At 39.5% G+C, this 23,027-nt stretch overlaps 1 protein-coding gene across 2 annotated transcripts in view; it reads right to left on the bottom strand.

Annotated features, from left to right (window-relative positions):
* STK32A (serine/threonine kinase 32A) overlaps positions 1–23,027 on the bottom strand; it is a 151,318-nt gene that overhangs the window by 38,671 nt on the left and 89,620 nt on the right. The window contains exons 6-7 of one of the 2 annotated variants that reach the window (XM_010383382.1): positions 6,867–6,904; positions 589–719 (exon numbers count right to left, since the gene is read on the bottom strand). In XM_010383382.1, the coding sequence (XP_010381684.1) occupies positions 691–719; positions 6,867–6,904 (67 nt within the window). In that variant the 3' untranslated portion in view covers positions 589–690. Of the gene's footprint in view, positions 1–588; positions 720–6,866; positions 6,905–23,027 lie in introns of those variants that run through there. The other variant, XM_010383381.2, reaches the window with a different exon arrangement.

Genomic DNA, 23,027 nt, shown 5'->3' with positions numbered 1-23,027 from the left:
TGATGAGATAAAGCTGTAATTGGAGGGCATGTCATCAGATTCTTCCAGGGCCCACAGTCCACACTCCCCATATTAAACTTCATTGTCTGCTCCCGATAGTATCCAGCCTAATGCTAAACATAAATCTCACTGCCTTTATCACCAGGATTTTATTTTGTGCAGAAAGTGTTTTGTGTTTGTTTATGTGATGATATTTCAGTAAAGTAAAGGTAGCACTCATTGAGTTAAAAGGTATTCTTGCTGCAGTGGCACCAATGCCTGATTTCAATAACTTACCCTATCATAGCATAGGTTGCCTCCGTTTTTTCTTTTTCTCTTTCTCCCCATAGGTTCTGCTCATAGTGTTGGACCAGTGATTCACAAAGTTTAATACCAATCAGATGAGTCTGGAGACTGTGGTGAAGAGCCTGTTTCTTGGAGCCAGCCTGCTGGGCTTCAAGTCTAGGTTCTACCACTAACTAGCTGTGTTACCTTGAAAACGTCACGTATCCTCTCTGTAAAGTTGGAAAGATAATCATAGTCTTCTCAAGAGGTTATTGGAAATATTAAATGAAATAATGATTATGGGAGACTTAGCACAGAATTTGGCAAGAAGTAAGCGTTTAATTGTTGATATCTGTCATTATTAGAAACTTCAGTGTAGTTTTGCAAAATACATGTGCCTGGGCTTTGGTCTCCTGAAACTCCAATTCAGTGGGACTTGTAGGAGAGCCAGGTATCTGTAGTAAAAACAACAAATTCCACAGGTGATTCAGATGAGCAGCCAGACATGCAGCTATCTACTTTAGTCTGCATAGATTTTCCAAGCTGACTCAGCTACAAGATTATCTCTGCTCATGTAGAAGTGGAAGGTAGAGAAGGTTTTAGAGCCAACTGGTTCCTACAATGTAGTGCCCAGACCAGGAGTATCAGCATCACCTGGGAACTTGTTAGATATGCAAATTCTTACACCCCGCTCCTCCCTGAGCTCTATTATACTAAATCAGAAACTCTGTGGGTTGGGCGCCAATGTTTAAATAAGCCCTCCAGGTGATTATGAGACGTAATAAAGTTTGAGATTACAGTTTTAAAAGAGGGCCTGGCTTAGCAGAACATCTCAACTCTGGTGAGTACTCATTACATGTCAGTTGAAAGAATGTTGAATGTTTTCCTTTTAAGTGTTGTTTACACTTACATGATTAATTCAGTTTTCAAAATGTTGTGCACAAAGTTTCTCCTTTAGCCTAGTGAGGTAGGCCCTATTTTATATATGAGTCATTTATGGCTAAGTTCAAAAGACTCAAAAGTTACAGAGCTGGAGTTTAGACCTAGAATTTTGTCTAGGATCCCTTTGTCAGGCTATGAATCTACCAAAAACTTTGTGTGTATTACAAGATCAAAGAACTGAAAACCTGAAACAATTTCTGATTGGCTCAGAGTTCTAGTCCACTTCCAGGATGCCTACTTAAGGACAGGGAGAAGCTATTTGAGGGTCAGGTTCCACTGGATCTTCTAGCCTGGTGCTCCTGAGCTAAACAATGAAAGCAGAACTTCACAGAGTGCTGGTCCTAAGCCTCAGTCCCAGGTCCGGTTACAGCCATGCCTCGCTTCTACTTACCGTGGTGACCTATCTGCCAGGTTCCCTTCTGTGTTTTGAAAATGAAATTTGACTGCTGGATCACAGGAAAGGGTTCACTCTCCTACTGATTGAAGGACACAAGAATTGCCTTGGGAATGAAGGACTCCTCTGGCTTTTTTCATAAGCCCAGGCCTTGAGTGAACTTTAGAGCAGAGTTTCTCAACCTCAGCACCATTGAAATATTGGTGCTGGTAACTTTTTGTAGTGCAAACTGTCCTGTGCTTTGTGGGGTGCATGCTAGCATCCTGGCCTCTATCCACTAGCTGCTGATATCACCTCCCAACCCTGGCTGGAATCCTGATAATCAAAAATGTCTCCAGAAATTACCAAATGTCCTCTGCAGGGAGAAGCAGTAGAGCAAAATCATGGCCAGTTGAGAATCACTACCTTAGTGAAAAGTTTTTCAGGTGCAAGCCTAAGAACTTCCTAATTTACCACCCTAGGAGAGAGTTTCTGCCTTTTCTTTTTGCCTCTATTGCTTGGGACAGAGGATCATATAAAAAAAATCTGAATTCATCTTATAATGCCATTGAATTCAGTCATCATTATTGTCATCATTTACACTCTTACTGCTCCTGTGCACAGCCTAAGGATCTCTGTCATCAACACAGTACTCTAGGGCACCAAAACCACTCGGTTGGCACTACTCCCAACTTTTAAGCTCTCCTACTTGCAGGTGTTTAGAATATGTGCCCCACATTTTTCTGAGATGCTTGCTGAAAATGCATATCCCTAGGTACTACCTAGGGAGTGATTATCTGGGGATAAGTTACTGTATTCTATACTGTATGTTGTTTTAAAAGGACACTGTCCACTTTATCTTTTGGCATATGTTGAGACTCTGCAATGAAAAGGCTGTTAAGATGGCAGCCTCGGTTTTTTCTCACCTCCTACACCGAGTTTTTGCCTCTATTCCTTGTAACGGTATGGTATTAAGAAACCTAAGTGACAGATGATGACATAATTGTCATTTTCTCTGATATGTCAAGCAGATATTACTGTTCCTCTAATTGTAGCATTTCCTGAATAAGAAAAATACAAGAATTTTAGACACTATGGAATTGATAGAATTGGATGGGGTACTTAAATTGGTAGGAAATGAAAATATACATTAGGATAGTGGGTCGGGAGTCACACAAGACCTAATGCCATCTTGCTCTGAACTAGCAAATGGGACATTTAGGGAGAACAGTACAGATGTGCTCTAAGTTAAAAACATTTTTTTAAGGCAAATTCTGATGTACCAGAAATATTTATTCACACAGAGGATTTCCCGTTTTACAACTGGCTCCTTTAAATGTCAGTCTTTTCAGATGAATATAAAAAATATGAATCAGTAAGAATACAAGTTACTGCCTGTTACTGAATTGTGTTGCATTAAAATGTAAGCAACATGGTGTGATACACAGCTCACTTGTAGGGATGGGCATAGGAGGCACCAGAGAGACAGGTGGTTACCCTTCACAGTGGCTACAATTTCCACACAAGAGGCCCATGCGACAGCCCATCAGGGATGAAATATTGTAAATGGAGATAGAGAAGGCAAATGAGGTCTTGAAATATGAGCTCCACATGAAAGTCACACCAGCAGACACTCTAAAAAGCAGGCATTGATTTGTGGTTCAGCTGATTCTCACAAGATTAGCTGTACATAATGAGCTTGGGGGAGGTGAACAACAGGAATTTATTCATCGAAAAGCGGTTAGTTATGTTCCTTGAGTAATGTCTGAGAGTCCTACTTTTTCAGAATCTGAACAAACAGAAAGTAAATAACTTCAAAAAAATTATTATCTCCAGAAAGAGATCCCCAAGACAATGTTTACAAAAGGGCTCTCAGTCTTTTTTGTTTGCTCACTTCTGTACCATTCATACACAATCCTTCCCAAAGCAATTGATTTTCAAATTGAGTTAGGGTAGGAATATAATACAGAAAAGCCTCTTCTTAATTCACAGACCAAATTTTAAAAAACCGTGAGAATGAAGGCAGTCATTGTAAATAAGACACCAGATAACAGGGGCAGACTGAGACTCTCTCTCCGGCACACTGGAATGATGGCTTGTATCCTGTAAGCAACAGAGCCCCAGCTCCACAAAGAATAACATGTCATGACTGCACCCTTGCCCCCTGCACACATGAAAGACAGCAAATGGATACAGAAAGTGTAGTTACCTGAGGATGAAGGGATAAACAAAATGGTTTAAACACAAGATCTAACAAGTAGACAAGCAGATTATTTGGTATATCACTTCTGAAATCAAAATAATTATTTGGGAAAGACAGCTTTTACGATTCTATCTGGTAGAGATTTGGTACATATTAGGTATGTGTCAGCATAAACAAAGTCACATACAACAAGATGAAGCATTCCCAGCTTCCTTTCCAAGAAAAGAAAGCCATGACTACCTCATACGAATTGTACTAATATTTGACTTTTATTAAGTGATTTCTTTGTGACAGTTGTCACATCAAGTACTTTACACGTATTAGGTCTTTACAATGACCCTAAGATGTAAGTGTTCTTTTGATCCCTGAAAAAACTAAGACAAAGTTTAGGCAACTTGTCAAACCTCTCAGGACTAGTCAATGAGTGAGATGGCCGGGCGCAGTGGCTCACATCTGTAATCCCAGCACTTTGGGAGGCTGAGGCGGGCAGATCACGAGGTGAAGAGATCCAGACCATCCTGGCTAACACGGTTGAAACCCCATCTCTAATAAAAATACAGTAAATTGGCCAGGTGTGGTGGCGGGGACCTGTAGTCCCAGCTACTCGGGAGGGTGAGGCAGGAGAATGGCATTAACCTGGCAGGTGGAGCTTGCAGTGAGCACAGATCACGCCACTGCACTCCAGCCTGGGTGACAGAGTGAGGCTCCATCTCAAAAAAAAAAAAAAGTAGATGAGTGAAGTGTGTTTTGAATGAAGGCAATCTGACTCCAGAATTCACATTCTTAGCTATACTGTTACACAATTAATCTTTCATAAGGGTAGTCTCTAAGGGTGGTTAAACTTGAAGATTAATTGATTTCTTCAGGTTTTTCTTCATCTGCGATGACCAAGTTGCCAAGAAAATGAGGAGGAAGAAGTTGACTGAAGGAGAACAGCATGTCTTAATGATAGAAATGAGATGAAGCCATGGATGAGACCTGGGATGAAAACACTGTTCTCTGAATGGAGGATAAAGCTTGGAAAGTGTTGGATTGATAGGACCTATATGCCTCCATTCAGGGCCTCTATAAATGGTGGAACAGCAGAAATCATGCACAAAGGCACCCAGCTGAGGGAGCAAGTGAGGACTAAATCCTAACTTGGGTTCTTCTTGGTAGGCCATGTGCTGTCAGGAAGCTGTGGGGGGCAGAGGGAGCACTTTTCCCTAAGTTCCACAAAGGTGGCCTCTATAGGCTAGAAAAGAAGCTAGTGGTAATGGTTTTTTCCCCCCAACAAGAGACAGGGTCTCTCTGTGCTGCCCAGGCTGGATTCAAACTCCTGGACTCAAGGGATCCTCCTGCCTCAGCCTCCCAAGTAGCTGGTACTACAGGTGCCTACCACTATACCTAGCTCTGGATAGCTGGTGTTTTAAAGAAAGTCACCTTCATGCTAAATATCACCATTGCTTACATTTCTGAGAATCAGAGTCTCTGTTTTCAAATGTCATAAGCAGTAAAGGTAAGGAAGAAATAAGGCATCAGAAGAAAGTGGAAAAAATCTTTTTGGACAGTCCGTAAATAAGTAACAACACTGAGCTTTGAAGTTAGAGGTCATATACCAGTGTTTCTTAGCCCCCTGGGCACAGGTGGGATCAGGCAAATCAGGCTCAAAACTAGGTAAATAAATAATGAGAAATAGATGGTACTTGGAGTTTCAGTTCCACTTGCAAATCCTTTTTGTAAAAATTGAATAAGAAGCTTTTAAGATTTAGGACTCTCCTCCTCTAGCAGCCTTCTAAAGACATAACAAAGAGCTTATTGACACTGTTAACATTTATAACATACAGTCTGCCCTACAGATCTTCCCTGATATTCTAATAAATCCAAATATACACAAAAATCAATATTAGGAAGAAATTATACACATTTAATCACTGCAGGCAAAAGGTTATTCTAGAGGGTATAATCAGTATTTCTTGAAATTCAGCATTCACTTATCACCATCTTGATTATTGCCATATCCCTATATCACAAATCTGGATAACACATATACTTTTATGTTTTTCTTTAACTGGTTTTTGGCAAACTGAAATTTTTAACGAGAAAACTTGATATCTCTTCTGATATACATTGGTACATATTAGTTATGTGCTGGCATAGACAAAACCACATAAAACAAGATGAAGTAGTTCCAGCTTCCTTTCCAAGGGGAGAAAGCCATGACCAACTCAGAAAAATTGTACCAATATTAGACTTTCAATGAGTGATTTCTTCATGACAGTCACTGCATCAAGTACTTTACATGTATTAGGTCAGTCTTTACAATGACCCTAAGATGTAAGTATTCTTCTGTGATATCAAAGTAAATGTAAAAACCAATTTGCAAATGTAAAACCAATTTGCCTTTTATAAGAAAGAATGCAGAAAAGTAGATGGAATTGTTCTCACTCATAGGTGGGAACTGAACAATGAGAACACTTGGACACAGGAAGGGCAACATCTTACACCTGGGCCTGTCGTGGAGTGGGGCAGCTGGGAGGGATAGCATTAGGAGATATATGTTATGTAAATGATGAGTTAATGGGTGTAGCACACCAACATGGTACATGTATACATATGTAACAAACCTGCATGTTGTGCATAACACCCTAGAACTTAAAGTATAATAATAATTTTTTAAAAAGTAGATGCAATGAGAACAAAATAATGTCATGAATGTCTAGATAGATGCTATTGCTGGCCAGATGCTCTCAGCTTGAGGCCTTCTGTATGATTATAAAAAAATAGGTGATTATGTGTTATATTAAGGTCAAAGAACACTAAAAAATTGTGATGGTTTTCTTGAAGAAATATAGTAGTGGAAGAAAATGGAGTAGAATAGGATTTTCTCATTAGATAAATTCAATGTGATTTAAGGGCATATTGTTGTACTATAACCTGCCATAAGTAATAAAGTTTCCCCATATTGTCTATGAGGAGTTTGTACATAGAGCTCAACTGAATAGAGCAAAATACCTTTTTCATGTGTAATACCCCTCTGCTGGGAATAACCAACTTTTCTACATGCATGTCATGTACTTGATTAGAAACAAATCACTCACTTACCATGTTCATCAAGTAAAATATTGTCAGGCTTCATATCCCTAGAGGAGTAAAAAGAAAAAAGAAAGTTGCTCATAATAAAACAAACAGAGCTAAGGGGTAGGTGCAAGAAAATGCTCAAGAAAGCCAACTAGAGTTGAAACAATGTACTAGCCTCTCAATACTCATCTTCTCATTCAATTCTCACAGTAAATTTATGAAACAGAAAATACCCAATTTCTAAATCAGAAAACTGAAGCTTAACCCAAGGTCACGGAGCTAGTAAATGGAAAAACTGGGGTCTGAACCAAGGCCTCTCTCATTCAAAAACTCAGACTCTAAACTTCCTATAGCATATTGTATCTAAGCATGTAGATATTGGTCCTTTGGATCATGTAAAGCATTTACAGTGCCATAAAGTAACATTAGTAGTATTAAGCATCATTTTCTTGTGTAACTCTAGAATTACACAGATGATGTGAACTTAAAGACTATAAATGGGAAAAATATGATTGATAATGTAGTTATACAACCACCCCCTGTCTCCCTTTGCCTCCTCACATCCACACCTGCTGTTGCTTTGCCTGAATTAGAGTCCTCTCACTGAGTGCACTCAGACAACACAGATTTACCCTTAACCTCACAGCTCAGATGCCACTTCCTGCCGGAAGCCTTCCTGATTTTTCAATTCTGGGTCAAATTCCCCCTAACCCCATATATTCTGACCACACGGGATACTTCTTCCACCATAACATTTATCACACTTTATCACACACTTGGTTCTGTTTATTGATAATGGGACTTATTACTCATTAATATTTTTAAGTAAAGAGTAAGCTGACAGACTTGGTCTGTCAAAGATTAAGGTATTATTATTCTAGCAGCATGAAAGCCATTTGACTAGGCTGAAAATGTGTTCCCAAAACCAGTTTCAGAATTTCGTCCCTAATGGATTCTATGAATTTAGGCTGAAGGGCTTTAATGGTACATTAGGGAAAGGCAGTAAAAATCTGAGAGTGGAAAAGTGAGGGCTAATATAAAGTACAACGTGATTCTTTGATTCAGGAGTGCTCCTTACTATAATATTCACCAAGGCTTTGCAAACTCTATCGTTCTATCCTCCAAGTATTAACCATCAGACTACTCCCTTCATTGGAAGAAGGTGGGTTTTGTGCTCTCCTATGGATTTTTTTTTTTACTTTGCTATTTTTTCAGTCATTTTAATATAAAAATTGTGTGTTTAAAGTGGCCAACATGATACTTTGATGTAGCAAATTTCCAGTATATAATACAATGTTACTAACTATAGTTATCTTGCTGTACATCAGTGTGTAAAAGACTGGTCCCAATCTTTCACTAACTACCCTAGGAATAATAATTAAATAACTATAGGTCTTATAACACTCTAAAAAAATATTTTGGCCAGGCACAGTGGTGTGTACCTATAGTCCCAGCCACTCAGGAGGTGGAGGAGGGAGTATCACCTGAGCCCAGGAGTTTGAGGCGCATTGCACTATGATTGTGCCCTGAATAGCCACTGCACTCCAGCCTGGGCAACAAAGCAAAATCCCGACTCAAAAATTTTTTCTAATCTCTGCAAGTTTTCCAAGTGGACCATGATGTCAGGGATGGTTTCTTGATTAATATCATATTCTATCCCAGTGCCTCATGGTCAGTAAATGAAGAACTTAATGACACCCAGAGAAATTCCAATGCACTCAAGAAGGCTGATCCTAACAGTATATACAGAGCACTGTGACACTGTGGCACACCATCAAATACTCTCTGCAGCATAAAGCTAGAGATAAACCAGGTATTTGGCTCTTTCCACCTCTTCAGATCTGAATCCAGTGAGCATCAGGTACTGTTTGCCAGGTGAGAAAGAGGCCCAGAGGAGCCCTACCAAGGATGGATGAGAATTGAGTGAGGCAAAATCAGTATAAAATTTCTTGGCCTGAATTTATGAGGACTTCCTGGGAGAAATTAATTGCTGTGGATTTGACATTTTATGAGCTTTCTGTTAAATCCCTGAGTACCATTTTTCTTATTTATTGAATCTATACATCATTGTGCTAACTACTTTTCCCAGAAACTACTTTGAAACTTAATAACACGGAGATCAGAGAGGGAACAATTAGTTTAATGTGATACTTCTTAATTAAATCTTGTATTCATTTATTCATCAGATATTTACCTACTTTGGTAAGTCACTGTAGTAAGATACAGAAAACCTAAAGATAAATGAGACATAGTTTCCTCGGGATGGAAAGGATGAGAAAGCTTCATAAAGAACAATGACATAGAATGGGAAAGGGGTATTTTTACTGCAAATTCAGAGAAAGAATATAAGAAAAATTTAAGAAAAATGTATAAGAGAAAGTGGATTTGTAAACATAAAAATAAATTACCTAAGCTTAGATTCTAACTATATAGTTTCTCCAAAACATAACAGGGTAACATCTAATTCACTACAGGGTAAATTGCAGTATGGAAGGTTGTTTATTCATATACCAGGAGAGAGCAAATGAAAAGAAACTTAGTGTGCTCTATTAAAATTCCTACTAGAGCAAGTTGAGATTTTCTAGTTCTAAATTTTAGCACCACTTCTTTACCTTTTCAGTCTTCTCAAGTAAAAATAAATATGAAATAACTCACAATATATTTCTTTCATTGAAAGTAGTCTATAATATATTTTAACTTAGTGGATAATAAGCCTGGATATGCTTCAAAATCAACTGGGGAGATTTGAACAGTGTGGATTCTCTTGTCAGGGGCATTCAGACCAGAGTAACTCCATCTTGAATAGGTGAGATAGGAATTTAGTGATCAGCAGGACTGGTTTTGCAAGGTACAGGTCACAAAGACCCTGCTGATAGAAATAAGATGCAGTAAAGAAGCTGGCCAAAATCAAGATGGTGACAAAAGTGATCTCTGGTCATCCTCACTGCTCATTATACACTAATTATAATACATGAGCATGCTAAAAGACACTCTCACCAGCACCACGACAAATGCCTTGGTAATGTCTGGACACTACCTATATGGTCTAAAATGGGGAGGAACCCTCAGTACTGGGAATTCCCCAAAGTCTTAACTCATTTCAGCATTAACTCAAAAGTCCACAGTAAAATGTCTCATCTAAGATAAGGCAAGTCCCTTTTGCCTATGAGCCTGTAAAATCAAAAACAAGTTAGTTACTTCTTAGATACAATGGGGTTACAGGCATTGGGTAAATACACTCATTCCAAATAAGAGGAATTGGCCAAAACAAAGAGGCTACAGGTCTCATGCAAGTCTGAAATCCAGCAGGGCTGTATAATCTTAAAACTCCAAAATAATGTTCTTTGACTCCATGTCTTACATACAGGTCACACTGATATAAGATGTGGGCTCCCACAACCTTGGGCAGCTCCACCTCTGTGGCTTTCCAGGGTATAGCCCCCTTCCTGACTGCTTTCACTGGCTGGCTTTAGATGTCTACAGCTTTTCCAGGCACATGGTGGAAACTGTTGGTGGATCTACCATTCTGGGGTCTGGAGGACAGTGGCCTTCTTCTCACAGCTCCACCAGGCAGTGTCCCATTGGGGACTCTGTGTGTGGGTTCCCACCCTACATTTCCCTTCCACACTGCCCTAGCAGAGGTTCTCCATAAGGGCTCTGCCCATGTAGCACACCTCTGCCTGGACATCCAGGCATTTTCATACATCCTCTGAAATCCAGGCAGAGGTTCCCAAACCTCAATTCTTAACTTCTGTGCATCCACAGGCCCAACACCATGTGTAAGCCACCAAGGCTTGGGGCTTATACTCTCTGAAGCAATGGTCTGAACTGTATGTTGGCCCCTTTAGAAACTGCTGGGATGCAGGGCAGCAAGTCCTGAGACTACATAAAGTAGCAAGGCCCTGGGCCCAGCCCATGAAACCAGTTTTCCTCCCAGGACTCAGGGCTTTGTGATAGGAGGGGCTACCTCTGACATGCCCTGGAGACATTTTCCCCATTGTTTTGGCAATTAACATTTTGCTCCTCATTACTGATGCAAATTTCTACAGCCAGTTTGAATTTCTTCTCAGAAAATAGATTTCTCTTTTCTATTCCATCATCAGGCTACAAATTTTCTGAACTTTTATTCTCTGCTTTTCTTTTAAACCTAAGTTCTAATTCCAAACCATATCTTTATGAATGAATACAACTAAATGCTTTTAAGAGAACCCAAGTCACCTCTTGAAAGTTTTGCTGTTTAGAAATTTCTTCCACCAGATATCCTAAATAATCTCTCTCAAGTTCAAAGTTACACAGATCTCTATGGCAGGGAAAAAAATGTCACCAGTCTCTTTGCTAAAGCATAACAAGAATCACTTTTGCTCTAGTTCCCAGTAAGTTCCTCATCTCCACACGAGGCCACCTCAGCCTGGACTTTTTCATTCATATCACTATCAGCATTTTGGTCAAAGCCATTCAACAAGTCTCTAGGAAGTTCCACACTTTCCCACATTTTCCTATCTTCTTCTGAGCCCTCCAAACTGTTCGAACCCCTGCCTGTTACCCAGTTCCAAAGTCACTTCCACATTTTTGGGTATCTTTACAGCAGTGCCCCACTCCTCATACCAACTGACTTTATTAGTCTGTTCTCACACTGCTACTAAAGGCATACTCAAGACTGGGTAATTTATAATGAAAAAGAGGTTTAATGGACTCACAGTTCCACATGACTGGGGAGCCCTCACCATCATGGCAGAGGGTGACGGAGGAGCAAAGGCACCTCTTACGTGGTGGCAGGCAAGAGACCATGTGCAGGGGAATTGCCCATTATAAAACCATCATTTCTTTTGAGACTCACCCACTATCACAAGAACAGCATTGGAAAAACCCACCCCCATGACTCAATTAACTCCCACTGCATTCTTCCTATGACAAATGGAGATTATGGGAGCTACAATTCAAGATGAGATTTGGATGGGGACACAGCCAAAACACATCAATATCATAAGCAGATAGCTAATGATGAATTCCCTCTTGTTATTTATCATTCTTGGTGACTTCAGTGTCTACACGAATGCTCCATCCAACACCCTGGCCTCTCGGGTTCCATGACTTGCCTCCAATAATCTTTTCATCCACCCTATACCAATAGTTTCCTTATTCTCACTTCCTTAATCATTCCCTTGTCATAACTACAGCCTAGCCCCTGACCAGCATTTATCCAATACAATTTCCAAACTGGCATATCTGTCACACTAAGACCACCAATTATTGACCTTGTCACTTTTTCTTTATACATCAAAACTCTCATATCCTCAATTCCTGCCCATAGTTCACTTTTAACGTTCTTTGTAAGAATCCTTCATTCTCTCAACCCCCAGTCCCTACTAGCATGTAAGTTCTAAGTGAAATGACTTCTTTTCTGTATTGTTCAATGCAGCAGCTCCTGGACTCATAAAGGTACCCAAGAATAAAGTAGGTGCTCGAGTAACTATTTGTCATAAAAATGAACGAATCCTGGCTTCCTGGTTTCTCAAATTCTTGGAATACTAAGCCCTGCATGTCTTTTTTCCCCTAAGAAGAGAAGAGAAAACAAAACAAAACAACATATCCCCACCCCAAAAACAACCCAAACAAACCCTGTGTGCCAGATGCACCACATTTATCATTGGCCAACTAAGAAACTTGACTTTCTAGTAAGTGTATGAGTAAGAGTAATAAATAAGAAGTGATTTATGCCTGTTATGAGCCTATGATTTCAGAGGGACTACGGAATTTTGGGAGTGATAAAGGGAAATTCTAAGACACACACTTTGGAAATTTTTCATTGCATCTTGGTTTGATAAAACAAAAAGAGCCATGTCCTGCTGAACCAGCTGATTCCAGCTGTGAAAACTATAAATAGCAGAGTGGAAATACAATGCTCCTTGTGGCAGGATCCAAAGAAGAATTGATATATCTGCTATTCTCACTTGAATGACTTTACAAGACATTAGCGGAGTTAACAGGCTAATTATATCCCTTCATTGAGTCTCCCCTGGAGTCAAGTTGCTCACCCTGCAATCCTATACCAGATACATGTACATGAAAATAGCAAACAAGGAAATTGGCATATCCAAGCCAAAGTCAACTCCTTCAGTGTCCCATGGCCTTCTGATGGTCCATAGTTTGTATTTAGTTCTTTGCCACATAACAGTCTCTTAGATTGGGCCAATGCCAAGTTCTGGAGAGGGGAAAAAATCCTATACATATAATTCTGTAACATATTATTTAGGGTGTCACAAATGGGCTATTGGTCTCAAAAAACAGACCTATGTTAAGAGGGAGTGAGGGAAAATTATAAGGAAAAACGGTTTGGAACAGGGGGCAGAAGTGAAAAGCTGTCAGGGTTAGATGATTAAAGACTACTAGGTATCATCCTCCTAAGATTGTACCTGACAATCTTTGGTTGTAATCCCAGTCACTCATTATGTAATCTTGGACAAATGATCTAAACTCTCTAGAGCTTAGCATACTAAAGTTTACTGAAGTATAGTGGGCATATATAGTATTCCATGTAAGTATATATACCTACAAATAGCCAGAGGTGATAGACAAAATATTTAACAACTAGAACAACACAGTCATCAGTCATCAGAAGGGATGGTGATGGATGGTGATGGAAGCCCGGAGCAGTGCCCTGAAGGACCTCTCCTGGGCCAGGAGTTAGCACTTCAGTTGCTGGGTCAAGGAAGGGAGCGGGTGGGGAATGAGGGGGAGATTGGAAAAGGGGCTAGAGTAGCAGGAAAGTTCAGGCATGAGCTCTTCATCAGCCAATGCACTGAAATACAACTGATATGACCAGGCCAGTGTATGTAGATTAAACATGAGCCCTGTATAGGCTATACTGTGTGTAGTGTATGTATGTATGTAGTGTATGAGTGTGTATGTATATATGTGTGTGCATATACACTCTTCACATATATATATGCATGAGTATATTAGTATAGTACTTAGTAATGTTGGTAATAGTCTCAAACACAAATGGTCCTATCCAACCCCAAGGATTTCTAGGTTGATTTGGGAAGCAGTAGATAGTAGAGGTTTAAGAGTTTGAATTCTGTAGTCAAATGGCTGAGGTTCAAATCTTGACTGTGCAGCTTACTAATGGTCATTTTGGTTGCCTTTCTAATATGCATTCTTCATTCTCTTAATCATTTCAATTTTCAATTGGGTGTTTTCACTTCCCTGTAGCACACACGTTCACGCACACATGCACACACGTGCGCGTGCATGCATGTACATACACAAACACACACACTGTATTTTGGTGCTTTGGGAAACCTACTCTACCCTGACTGTAGGGAAGGACTATGTGAGTCAGGTCTAAGTAAGAGTTATCCCATCCCACAGGCCCTGTTATTGGTTCACAGATGGGCTGATGGCCCAATTTAAGCCACTGAGTATCAGAAAGAGTTACGCTGTGGGCTTCTGAGGAAAAAGCTTCCTTGCTGTCCTGGGGAAAGTTTTGAGAAGGAGTGTGATTCTTTAGATTTAAAGAATTTAGCATGCAGCCCTGGGCAGCAGGCAGCTTGCTTGCAATCACATGGAGGAACAAGCTGAGGATGAAGTGACCACATGGAAAGGAGAGAAGAGAATGAAAAAAATCCAGTTAGCTGGTGATACTCTTGAGTTGTTCAATCAAGATACCCTCCAAGTCCAGCACACATCTGGGTTTTCTGATTTTATAAGATAATAAATCTCTTTATTGTTTAAACCATTATGAGGTTTTCTGTTGAGAACAAAACCATGTCAGTAATAAAACTTTCTGAGACTCAGCCTTCCACATCTGTAACTGAGGACAATAATCATATCTACTTTATAGAGTTGTAGTGATTTAGTTAAATGGCACATGTAAAACTCGTAGTATAGTATTCCCCCCTTATCTGCAGTTTTACTTTGTTACCCACAGTCAACTGTGGTCCAAAAGTAGGTAAGTACAGCACAATCAGATACTTTGAGAGAGGGACTTCATTTACACACTTTTACTCCAGCGTATTGTTATAATCGTTCTATTATTAGTTATTGTTAATCTCTTACTCTATGAATCAAACTTCATCACAGGTATGTACAAAAGGGAAAAAACATAGTATATATGGGTTTGGAAATATCTGCAGTTTCAGGCATCCACTGGGGGTCTTGAATGTATCCCTCATGCATCAAGGGGGACTACTGTGTAGTATCTGGCACACAGTAATTGTTCAACTAACTTCCAGAAAACATCGAACACATAATTAGGAAGTGTCCAGTGTAAGAAGAGCTAAATAGTGAGAAACTGATAAGCTGAGAATGTTAAATGATGAATCGATGTTTTCAATTATTGAACCATTGTGACAGCATCATGATGACAGATTTCATTTATTGCAATATTTGAGAAACCAGACTAAGCCCTTTTTATACTTTATTCCACACTATCCTCAAACAACCTTATGAACCACATACAATTATTATCCCTATTTCATAGATGGGACCACAGGGGTACACAAATCTGATGCTACTATTCCACTGTTATTCACTACTATGGAAAAATTCAAGACTCCATGTTTATCTGATACCAGGGTTAATACCCAAAACATTTAAAAATGGCATAAACACAAATCAGAATGGGACATGGACCAGTAAGAATGGCTGCCGTCCATAAATTACCAGTACAACAGTACTAGTGGGTGGTTACTGAGCGGAAGCCCTGCCTGACTGCACACTTAGTAAAACTCCAACAGGCAGCAACTGAGCCATAAGGCTATTTGTGAACCAACAGAGGAACTTTCTAATGATTACGCATGTCTGAAAATGAACTACTTTATGTGGTAGTGACTATCCCATCCCTGAGGTATGATGATTGCTTGTTGGGGAGACTGCAGAAGAAATTCTGCCTTTAGGTGAAGGTAAGGCTTGTCAACCTCCAAATTACTCCTCACTTCTAATTTCCTATGGCCTTGTAATGGCCCATAGTTGTTTCACAATTATCTGGAAAATCGCAGTGTGGCTTCCATTTATTAAGCACTCCTGATTTTGCAGGCATTATTGTAGGAGCTGCTCATATTTTTCCTGCTTTCTTATATATAATGTTATTATACCTATTTAACAAAATTTAAAGAAATTCAGTTTATTAATTTGCCTAAAGTCATACAGCTCACAAATTGATCCCTGATGTAACTATTCCAAAGCCTCTTAATCTCGCTAACATACCACACTCTGCTTTTTAGTGAGATTATTATTCTTTCTTAATGTTTGCATTATATAAGAATGTATAATGATTTGGGTGATGATGTATCCTGGAGTATGAGAAGGAACAGTAAGTTTTTCCCACAGCTTATTGCAAAGAAGATAACTCAAAGCAAATGGGTATCATAAATTAATATAAATGAGTAGCTAGAATGTATTGAATGTTTTTATGTAAGACTGTATATTCATTAGAATATATCCTCACCACAGCCTGTGAAGTATGTATAGCTATCTTCATTTTATGGAGAAAACAAATGAGGTTGAGCGATGCTGAGTGTCTTGCCCAAGTTGCCCGTCTTGTAACTGGCAGAGCCACTACGTAATTCAAATGCTGCTGTTCAATGCTGGTGATAAACACCATGCAAAGAGCCTCACTGTCAACATGTGAATATTACAGTGGAAAACTGCATAACAAGGTTTGAGCAAATGAAATATCCTCATATTATGTCTTAAAAGGATATAAAACTGTATGCATTATATATATCTATGCCATTGTATAGATGCCCCCCAACTTACAATGGATTATGCCCTGATAAACCCATTGTAAGCTCAAAATATTGTAAGTCAAAAATGTGTCTACTTTGCCTAACCTACCAAATATCATAGTTCTAAGAGGACTAAAACCATAGTTTTATACTTCAAAGCTCTTTTCAGAGCTCTGTGTCCAACATGCATAATTGATCAATATTATGTGTTAAATAACTAAACCTGAAAGAATAAAGCTTAAGCTTTATATTATAATGTATTCTGGGCAAAGTGAAATAGAACTTGGACCAAATCACAGGTTGCATATTAACGAAACCCTTAACCTAATAGAAATTATTAAAAGCTCTGCCAGTCTAGTTAAATGTTAACCTGTACACAAGCAGTTCTCTTTGCCTTTTCACATGGGTTTTCACAAATGCGTGGCTTTGTGTGAGAAACACAATTGCAAAGCCCTTTTGAAACTGCTTGATGCATACAACACAAAGAAGGCAGATTCTCCTGTTTTCACAATGTGTAATTCATGCTCATTCATTATTCGGTAGCTCGGGAGCAGGTGCTGAATAGAACACATCAACCTAATACCCTCATTACTGCACTGCCGTTTTGTTTTGAGGCTCAAGTGGCCCTTCTGCTATGAGAGTTAGAAAAAGAGAACATTCGCAAGGGCTTGTGGTCTACTGAAAAGAAGATTTACCAAAACAAAAAGAAAGGGCATTTTCTTAATGCCCACAGATGATAGCCTAAAACCAAAGTCTATTATTCCACTGCAACAAACAGAAACTATTATCAACACATGAAAGAAAGCCAGCATCAAATAGAACACACACAGTGTAAGTAATCACATAATTTTTAGACTTTAAGTTTTCTCATACTGGACATGTAGCTTTGGTAAAATGGAAAAGATTTAACTTTCCTAATAGATATATAAAAGCAAAACAAAACACCTTGAGCAAGAGAAATGGTATAAAAAAGCCACAGATACTGAAAATATCTTCCCAAACCTGAAATACAAAAGTAAGCAAAGATAGTCTCTGGCATCATTAAAATAGGTTACCATATACTAAAGCCAATGGACTTGACTTACTGAATATTCTCTTGGATTACTTTAATTTCACAAACAATACTAACAAGTTTTGTCACTTGGTCTTCTATCCCATAATGTATTGTAAGCAGCATGTTAAGAGTAAGGACAGAAGGTGCTCTGAGTAGCACCTACTAGCGAAGCAAAGATGAAAATATTAGCAGCAAAGAAAACAATAAAAATGTATTTACTACATTCATTTGTTAGAGCTGCTGTCACAAAGTATGACAAACAGTGGCTTGAAGAACACAGAAATTTATTTTCTCACAGTTCTGAAGGTAGAAAGTCCAAAATCAAGATGCCAGCAGGGCCCATGCTTCTTCTGAAACCTCTCAGGGAAACTCCTCCCAGGCATCTTGCAGCCTCTGTGGGTATGCTGGCAATCTCTGGCATTCCTTGGCTGATGGACCCATCGCACCAATCCCCCATCTTCACCTGTCCTCCTCCCTGTGCCTCTCTACAATCCACATCGTATTCACTCTGTGTACGTTCCTCTGTGTCCAAAGTTCCTCTTTTCATAAGGACACCAGTCATACTGGATTAGGGCCTACACTAGTGGCCTCATTCTAACTTGACTATCTGGGTAAAAACCTTCTTTCCAAAAAAGATCACAGTCTGAGGCACTGGAGGTTAGGAATTCAACAAATCTTTTTGAGGGAGCACAATTTAACATATAGTACCTACCCACTAAAATATGTATCTAAAGTGAAGTTTTATACCATTGGGTAAACAGCACTGAACAGCTCATCTGATCTTGAGGATATCTTATTATTATAAGAGTGAAAGTAAGGGCATCTATATTTAGAACGGGGCCTTTGAAGACGGTAATTCTACATTTGAATCTGGTCCCCATAGACTGACTGTATATTGGCATGTTGCTTATTCCCCTCAGAGCATTGTTGATTATGAAGTTAGGTGTGGAACCTGCCAATTAGCACAGTACCCAGTTCTTGGTATAAGCAATAAGTGATAGCACCTGTTAAGTCATTTAAAAAGTGACATAGGTACTTTGTAGTATAAATTAGTTAAAAAACTCTGATGAGCTGAAAGAAATAAATACTTCCAGGAATTAGAAAAACATCTCTCAGCCGGGCGCGGTGGCTCAAGCCTGTAATCCCAGCACTTCGGGAGGCCGAGACAGGTGGATCACGAGGTCACGAGATCGAGACCATCCTGGCTAACATGGTGAAACCCCGTCTCTACTAAAAAATACAAAAAACTAGCCGGGCGAGGTGGCGGGCGCCTGTAGTCCCAGCTACTCGGGAGGCTGAGGCAGGAGAATGGTGTGAACCCGGGAGGCGGAGCTTGCAGTGAGCTGAGATCGGGCCACTGCACTCCATCCCAGGCGACAGAGCGAGACTCCGTCTCAAAAAAAAAAAAAAAAAAAAAAAAGAAAAACATCTCTCCAGATGACTCATTCCCACATGCTTCAGAAACCTGAGGTGTCACTGTGTTGGCAAATTTATTTCTTAGGAGCTTACCTGTCACTCAGCGATCATTGACTAAAATGATTAGCTGCAGAAAGTTCTTATTTTTTCCTATAAATTATCATCTCAAGAAAATAAAATGTGACTGCTAAGATAGTACAGTGTGTGAGAATTAGACACAAAGGTGACATTCCAGCCCAGATCTCTGCCTGAAATAAGCTAAAGACCTCAGTTAAAACAAACATAATTTTGGCCCACAACCAAATTGCAAACAAGACCTTGATTGGTAAATGTGCTAATAGCCATTTATCACAAGTCACTATCACAGGCTCTCTAGACAGGTCACTACAGTTGGGCAGCCTTCTGGGAGGGGAACGAGTGTGTGGTAGAGCAGAGGAACAATGAGGAGGTCATACTTGGAAGAGCAGCCTACCAGGGCAGAGAGGAAATCATCCTAGAGTCTTAGATATAAAAGAATCATTTCTGATCACTAGTTGAAACCTCCTCACTTCTTCCTTGACAGGGAAGTTCAGGACTATATTTAAGGTCATAGAAGAAATTGGTATCGAACTGTGATGCAGTGCAACTTCTTTAGAGGAAACGTGGTGAACAGACTGTACGGTGACCCCAGGATTCCCAGCTTTTGGTGTTCACACCCTTGCATAATTTCCAGCCCCTCAGCATGGGCTGGTTCCACGGTTTGTTTCTAACTGACATTACATGGCAGATGTGACAGTCTCACTTCTGTGACTGAGTTATGTTACAATGTTATACATCATTATTCAAGTATATATACTCTGTTGTCTTGCTAGCCAACTCACTCTACAGTATTCTTCTCCTTGTTAAATTTGAAGAAAGTAGCCACCATGAGTCCTACAGCCACAAGGAAATTCCTTCCGCCAGCATTCTGACTGAGCTTGGAAGTGGATGCTTGCCCAGTTCAGCCTCCAGAAGAGAACCCAGTTCTGGCTGACACCTTAATGGCAGCTGTGCCGAGAATCCAACTAGACTGTGCCCAGACACCTGACCCAAAGAAACTGCGAGCTGATAAAGGTATGTTCTTTCTGGTCACTGGGTCTGTGGGAATTGGTTACACAGCATACAAAACTAATCCAGCATAGTGGAAAGGCAGCCCAGAACCCCACATGCTGTGGACACACAGAGGAATGTGTGGAATAAATTGAGAACTTGGTGAAGATGACATCCTCCACAGCAACCTGTACCTTCTGCACTCTCCCAGTGGTTACATATACATACTGTCCTCATTCATTTGTTCAGTCATTGAATTATCCAGCAAGCACTCTAGTTTAGACCCAGGGCAAGTTGCTGGAGATTAAAACATAAGTGAGGTTTGTAAATAAGTGAGGTGTAGTATCCACCCATGAGGGCTTAAGTATAGGAGAGGGAAACAGCTTTTTATATAGAATATCATGGTCCAGAGGCTACAATTAGAGATATAACCATGAGCATTGGGAAGATGCAGCTAAGTATACTCTGTGTGTGTGTGTCTGTGTGCGTGTGTGTGTGTGTGTGCGCGCGCGCACATGCACATGCATGCAGGCACACATCCATAGCTCGGGATATGCACATAACAGCTTTCATTCTTTATGGCACATGCCACAACATTTGATATTAATGTTGAAGTGTTTACTTGACTTTTTCACACTATGATATTAACAACTTCACATGATAGGGGGATTGTTTTGTTCCCCATGGGGGCCTGGCATTCAGAACACTGGCAAATAGGTACTCAAGAAATATTTTTTGAATAAATACTTGGACTAGAAGCATTATTCCTAAAATTTTTTTCTTCACTGTCAAGTTACTGATTTCTAGAAGAATGATAGGAACTTCTCATAAGCAGCTACTCCAGCCCAAGAGGTCATGTGTAAGAAATAATTTCTATCTACATCTTATACAGTCCCTAAAATGAATCTGGAATCAGTTATTGGTTCCAGTGAGTACAGCAAAGAAAGCAAAGGTGATAAATAAAAATACTACCATCCTGTGTTTTTCTAGACAGTCATACATTTTCTTTTATTTCTCTTCAACATTTTGATACTCAATAGGAAATGAAATGTTTGCAGCTCTCTCTATCGTACTGCAATTACTGGCACAAATTGCTCTAATTAGATTTTTATCTCATTCCTATAAAAATTTAGAAAACAGTGAGTTATAACCTCATGATAGTGGGGGGTAATTCCCAGAGGGAAAAACAATTAACCGTCCACTCAAACGGTATTTTGACCCAAGATGATTTACTGTTTAATTGTCCCATACAATCCATCTCATTAGCTTAAATTCATAATTGAGTCTTCTTTAAGATCTGACAAGGGAGTAAACAGAAATTTGTCTTTGAAATAGAATATTAAATAATTACTTTCCACCAGATTGTTCATTGGAGAGGCTGCGGCAATCAACAAATGGAATAGTTCTAACCCTGTAGAAGAGATTGTAATGAGTTTTGTTTTCCTTATTTTTTAAATAAAAGCAAATAATCACTTTGTCCATAATTTAAAGCATTTATTTGCAGATTTCAAGTAAGCAAAAGAGAGTATTATGCTTCAAACTGTCCATTCTTTGGAAACTAAAGCTGTACTCACACAAAAAGTTTGACTTCTTGACTAATAAGAAAGTTGTCTAATTGCACAATTTAAACCTAACGGTTATTATGCAACCCTGTGTCTTTAACAACTATAGAAAAGAAAGATTCTGAAATTGAAGAGAACTAGCTGAATATTCTACCTCTTTGGGAAATGACCAAAAGTTCAAGTCCATGGATTTTTAAACATCCACAAAATAAAACTCCATTTATGTCTTAATGGGGATGTATGGCAGAAACAGATTTTATGTTTTTTCTTTTTCTTTCTTTTTTTTTTTTTAAATCACTACACTAGACATTTCTGGCAGAAAAACTGAAGTGAAAACAGAATTTTAAAAGGAGCCCCTCCTATGTTAACTCAGGGAAACAAGTGGGGACTTTCATCCATTGAACTCCTCTTGCTAGGCTAGACTTCCTGTGTGCTTTGGCTGTTAAAAGTCCCCTTTACATCCTCAGCACGCTCATGAAACTTGTTTTCTTAATCCAAACCACCTTCTCTGAAGTACTTGTTTTTCTCACATAATTTAGCTTCCAGTTTTAGGCTGTTCTCTGTATGAGCTCTCATGAAACTTGTTTTGTGACTCCACACCATCTTCTCTGAAGTACTTGTCTTTCTCACACAGTTTAGCTTCCAGTTTTAGGCTGTTCTCTGTCTGTCTGTTCCACATGTGCCACTTCCATCTGTAGGTGCCTGAGGCAGGTGGTCATGCATACGTGTCCTGTGCTTTCCTCAGAGCTGCAACCACGCTGAACATCTGCAGGCTGGAGAGTGGTGAAGAGCTCTGCATTTCCTAAACATGATGCTTTCCCCACTTACTAGCCATGCAACCACGGGCATGTAATTTTTCAGAACCAGAGTTTCATTGACGGTGAAATGGGGACAAAGCACCACCAACCTCCTGGAGCTATGGGAAGACTGAAATAACTCACAACAAGTGCTTAGCAGGCAGCCTGGTACCCAGGAAGCCCTAAGCAAACAGCAGCCTACTGCTGCTCCTACTTCCATGTATTGCTGACTGTTTATGGGTAATTTTGAATCTTCTACCATGTCCAAAGGCAAAATGTAGATTTTAATCTAAAAGTAGGAAGTCACGTATTTTATATCTTCAGTTTTATGCAGATGGCCTCTCCTTGTCCGGGAGATTTACTGTACTTTGACTGATGCTTTTTGTCATTCTCACTTTTAATTTGTAGGAACTCAGCATGTATTTTACAATCTAATCTTTCTAAGTAACTAAAAGGTGTTTTGTTATCTTGAAGTCAAATACAACATGAATCAGGCTGATTGTTTTGAAGAAGGAGATTTTTAAAAGAATTACAGTATTCAGAAGCCTATATCTCTTCTG

Source organism: Rhinopithecus roxellana, chromosome 3 (assembly GCF_007565055.1).
Source record: "Rhinopithecus roxellana isolate Shanxi Qingling chromosome 3, ASM756505v1, whole genome shotgun sequence".
NCBI classification, from domain to species: domain Eukaryota; kingdom Metazoa; phylum Chordata; class Mammalia; order Primates; family Cercopithecidae; genus Rhinopithecus; species Rhinopithecus roxellana.
This window is presented reverse-complemented; position numbering and strand designations above follow the sequence as displayed.